At 47.7% G+C, this 3,704-nt stretch overlaps 1 protein-coding gene across 1 annotated transcript; it reads right to left on the reverse strand.

Moving 5' to 3' along the window:
- Positions 1 to 218: 218 nt before the first annotated feature.
- LOC102304220 (transmembrane protein 200C) lies at positions 219 to 3,430 on the reverse strand. Its single transcript, XM_005941267.3, has 4 exons — positions 3,330 to 3,430; positions 2,981 to 3,200; positions 2,691 to 2,830; positions 219 to 1,380 (listed from the first exon to the last, which is right to left on the reverse strand). Exons 1-4 carry the CDS (start codon positions 3,428 to 3,430, stop codon positions 219 to 221), a joined length of 1,623 nt encoding a protein of 540 aa, XP_005941329.1.
- Positions 3,431 to 3,704: the final 274 nt, after the last annotated feature.

Below are 3,704 nucleotides of genomic sequence, written 5' to 3' on the forward strand. Positions count from 1 at the left end.
TTGTTGCACATTCTCTGCCGGCAAAAGGTTCCATACAAACTTTTCCAGTGAGAGTTTAGAGAGCTGATCAACACAGCTAAACAGCAGGTTCTTGAATATTGTGCTGTTGCTTCTCTGGAAGACTCCTTATTGCTAATTCAGAAACCAGCAGAGCCACATTCGCACACCATTTCGACGTCTTCACACAGTCAGTGTTTACACAGTCTTTGAATGTGGCCCTAATGTTTCTCGGTCATATACTGAGTTGTGCTGTCAGTCTCTGAGTCAAGTCCTGATTGGTCTTTCTTCTGCGTCAGACCAGAATATTTCTGTGAGATCATCCTCAACTTCTCCTTGTTAGAGTACTTTCTTTGTGATTTCACTTCCTCTGACATTTGATGCCTATCCTGTGATATCACTTTGTGTGATGATGGGGAACATGAATCGTTGTCTCTGTGTTTTAATTTGCTATAACCTGTGATGTTGATGCTGGTCGACAAGCTGTGCCTCCTGCAGGGCGGCAGTGGTGTGGATGAAAATGAGGAGAGGGACAGGTGGGAGGGGGTGAGGGAGGAAGAGGAGAGGAGGAGCAGGGCCTGGGAGCCTCCCGGTGCTTCCTTGTAGAGGCCGGAGGAGCTGCAAGAAGCTGTTAATGAATCCTGAAGGGGTCTATTTAGGGGGGGACTAGAGTAGCGCTGAGGAGGTGGGGGGCATCCATAGCCCTCCTCCCCTGGTTTGTCGTCTCCTCTGTCCCTCCTCTGCTGTTCCTCTTCTCCTTTGTCCCCTCTCCAGCCCTGGTTGGTCCTGGCTCGAGCCGAGTGCCTTCTCTGCAGCGCAGGGGGTTTTGGGCGGCGCAGAGGTAAGGTGAAAGAGCTTAGCATATTCTTTGTGGTCCAGCAGGTGGAGGGGTGGGTGGGGCTAAAACTTTGGGGGAGGGAAAGTCTCTGCGAGGAAGAGGGAGGAGGAGCATCTGTTTGTTCCTGGTATATACTGAAGACTGCGTGTCCTCCTCCATCATTGCCCCAACCTTCCCCTGCTCCTTTACTGCTGCCAGGTTGCATGGTTAACAGCCCACCTCCCACCCCACTGTCTCCCACACCTTCTCCTCCCCCCTTTCTGTTTATCAGGGAGTCAGGATATGCCCTGGGTTTGGCCTCCAGGCTCTTTGATTGGATATAGTTAACAATGCTGTTGGGGGGATTGGCTGAGCAGCAGGAGGAAGTGTTGGGTTTCCGGAGGCTGTGGAGGTCAATAACAGTGGAATAAATGTCCCTCAGGTTTATGACTTTTGTCTTCTTGTCACGGTTTTCATGCAGAACAGCATTGGCACAGATGAAGAGGAAAATGCCAATCCCCATGATGAGTGGGCCAAAGACCTTCAGTCTATCAGAGTACAAATACCTGAAGAGACAATCAGAAAACAGACCAATCCTTAGGAGAGCTACTTAAACACCCTGAAGTACTTTTAGGACCATGCTGAGTTTGAGAAATTCCAAATAGACTGCTAAAGCTCACTAGTATCAACTTTAATCTCCACCAGCACAGTCAAGAAGCATTCATACAAGAAGAAATTAGCTATTGATCTAACAAAATGAAATGTTTATGATGAATGAAATAGCCATTGGTGGCATGTGTGCAGTACTGATTACAGTATTGAGCAGGGATGAAAAACCTATCGAGGATGTTAAAGAAATGCATGAACATAACAGCAGACTATACACTATGTGGACATCTGCAGAAAACCCATTCCTTGAAGCTTATAGCACAGTTTTTGTGCTGAGGCAACCTTTATATTGGGGTATATTGGGGCGATCGTGGCTCAAGAGTTGGGAGTTCGCCTTGTAATCGGAAGGTTGCCGGTTCGAGCCCCGGCTTGGACAGTCTCGGTCGTTGTGTCCTTGGGCAAGACACTTCACCCGTTGCCTACTGGTGGTGGTCAGAGGGCCCGGTGGCGCCAGTGTCCGGCAGCCTCGCCTCTGTCAGTGCACCCCAGGGTGGCTGTGGCTACAATGTAGCTGCCATCACCAGTGTGTGAATGTGTGTGTGAATGGGTGGATGACTGGATGTGTAAAGCGCTTTGGGGTCCTTAGGGACTAGTAAAGCGCTATACAAATACAGGCCATTTACCATTTATGAACTATGCCCCACCCAGCCACCGAGTGGACTGCCACTCGGTGGCTGGGTGCTTGTGGTTCCTGAGCACTTCCACTTTGCAATAATGCCATTGATTGTGGAATATGTTGGAGGAAGGTATTGAAGGAATTTCCCCAACTGGCCTGTTGGAAATGTTTCATCTTCTTACAATACTATGCTTGAATCCAGTGAATTTCGGAAACAATGTCCCCTTTTTTCACAAAGAAGATTGCTGGGTGCTTGATTTTCAATACTTGTGGCATTGGGACTGACAACACCTGAATTTAAAGGTTTGGGGCCACATCTTCTCCATATGCAACCACAATCTGCAAAGCAGTCGTGAGGCAGTGAATTGTTCCATATTTACACAGGGCTTTAGAGTAGGAACTAAACTTCTTTCAAAGCAATTTCAATTTCCTACTAATTTCTAACTGATTGCAGTGACATGGTATGAATGTTACCCTGCTATCTCATCCACAATATGAAGAGATATTTCCCCTGCAAGTCCAGAACTTCCCAAAGGGCCTTTACAGCTGTTCTGGCAGCCTCGGCTAAAGCAGACAGGCTAGTTTGTTTACCTGTCCAGAAAGTCCTGTAGAAAACCTTGTGAAAGATGTCTGGTCGTCCCATTTATGGTTTCTGTCTGGTTAAAACCATCATTGCTTCCTCCATTATCCTGCACGTCATCTGATTGCAGTACACCTTCTCTCACTTCTCGCTGGAAACAGTCAGACAGATGTTCAACTTGACTTAAGATAAGAAACACTTCATGACAAAATGTGAAAAGTGACTGCATTACAACAGTCAAAATATGAAAACCACCTTTGCCCATTAAAATACACACAGTGTCAGTGGTGTAGTGTCTCACTTGGGCATCAGCAGGTGCAGTTGTTGGGGTGTCTGAGGAGACAGAAGCCATGGCGGTGCCCTCCTGTGGCTGAGAGCTGAAGAACAATCCATCACGAGGCCAATAGCCCAGAGCTGCCATGACCACACCCACAACCAGAACCAGAATGCCAAGTGCAGCCACGAGACCCGAGACTGAACACAACTTCAGCTTCCCCTTTACCACCACTACCTCACTCCTCCTAGGGTTTGGGAGGCGGGGACATTGGTTAATTGCGTCATCGTATCACTAACCCCCAGGTGTGTCGAAAAACACACGCAGCCAGGTTACATCACCTCTGAATGCGTGTCTGTTTGTGAGTGTGCATTACCTCTTCTTCTTCTTCTTCTTCTGTGCGTGTGGTTTATGTGGTCTGGATAGCGAGTCCTGTCGGCGTGCGTTGATTCTCAGCAATCCACCTGTTGCGATCATCACCACCCACCAATCAGATGGTGGCCCAGCAGGTTAAGCCCCGCTGACCTCTATCTCAGCTGGACTGTGTCACACCAAGTTCTTGTCAGAGAGACACAGAGTGTCAGATAAAGAGATGTGTTATGATATCACACTGTGTTGTTTGGAGGGACAGACATAAACGAGTTTAATATCAGTTCTGTTCATCTGTGCACAATCGATACTGAAACTCAGCAAACAGTACAAAGTTTGGTATTCTTAAGTGAGTTTTCACCACTAATATTCTCATAGTGAC

The sequence above is a fragment of the Haplochromis burtoni genome, unplaced genomic scaffold (assembly GCF_018398535.1).
Source record: "Haplochromis burtoni strain Fernald_Lab_line unplaced genomic scaffold, NCSU_Asbu1 Contig_309, whole genome shotgun sequence".
Lineage (NCBI taxonomy): Eukaryota > Metazoa > Chordata > Actinopteri > Cichliformes > Cichlidae > Haplochromis > Haplochromis burtoni.

What these genes read in the sequence shown, in the direction of transcription:
- LOC102304220 (XM_005941267.3), bottom strand. Translation starts at nt 3,430, where the DNA reads ATGATCGCAACAGGTGGATTGCTGAGAATCAACGCACGCCGACAGGAC. An exon ending in CTGCACCTGCTGATGCCCAA is followed by an intron (nt 2,831 to 2,980) that starts GTGAGACACTAC and finishes GACTGTTTCCAG; the next exon opens with CGAGAAGTGAGAGAAGGTGT. An exon ending in CTACAGGACTTTCTGGACAG is followed by an intron (nt 1,381 to 2,690) that starts GTAAACAAACTA and finishes TTGTCTCTTCAG; the next exon opens with GTATTTGTACTCTGATAGAC.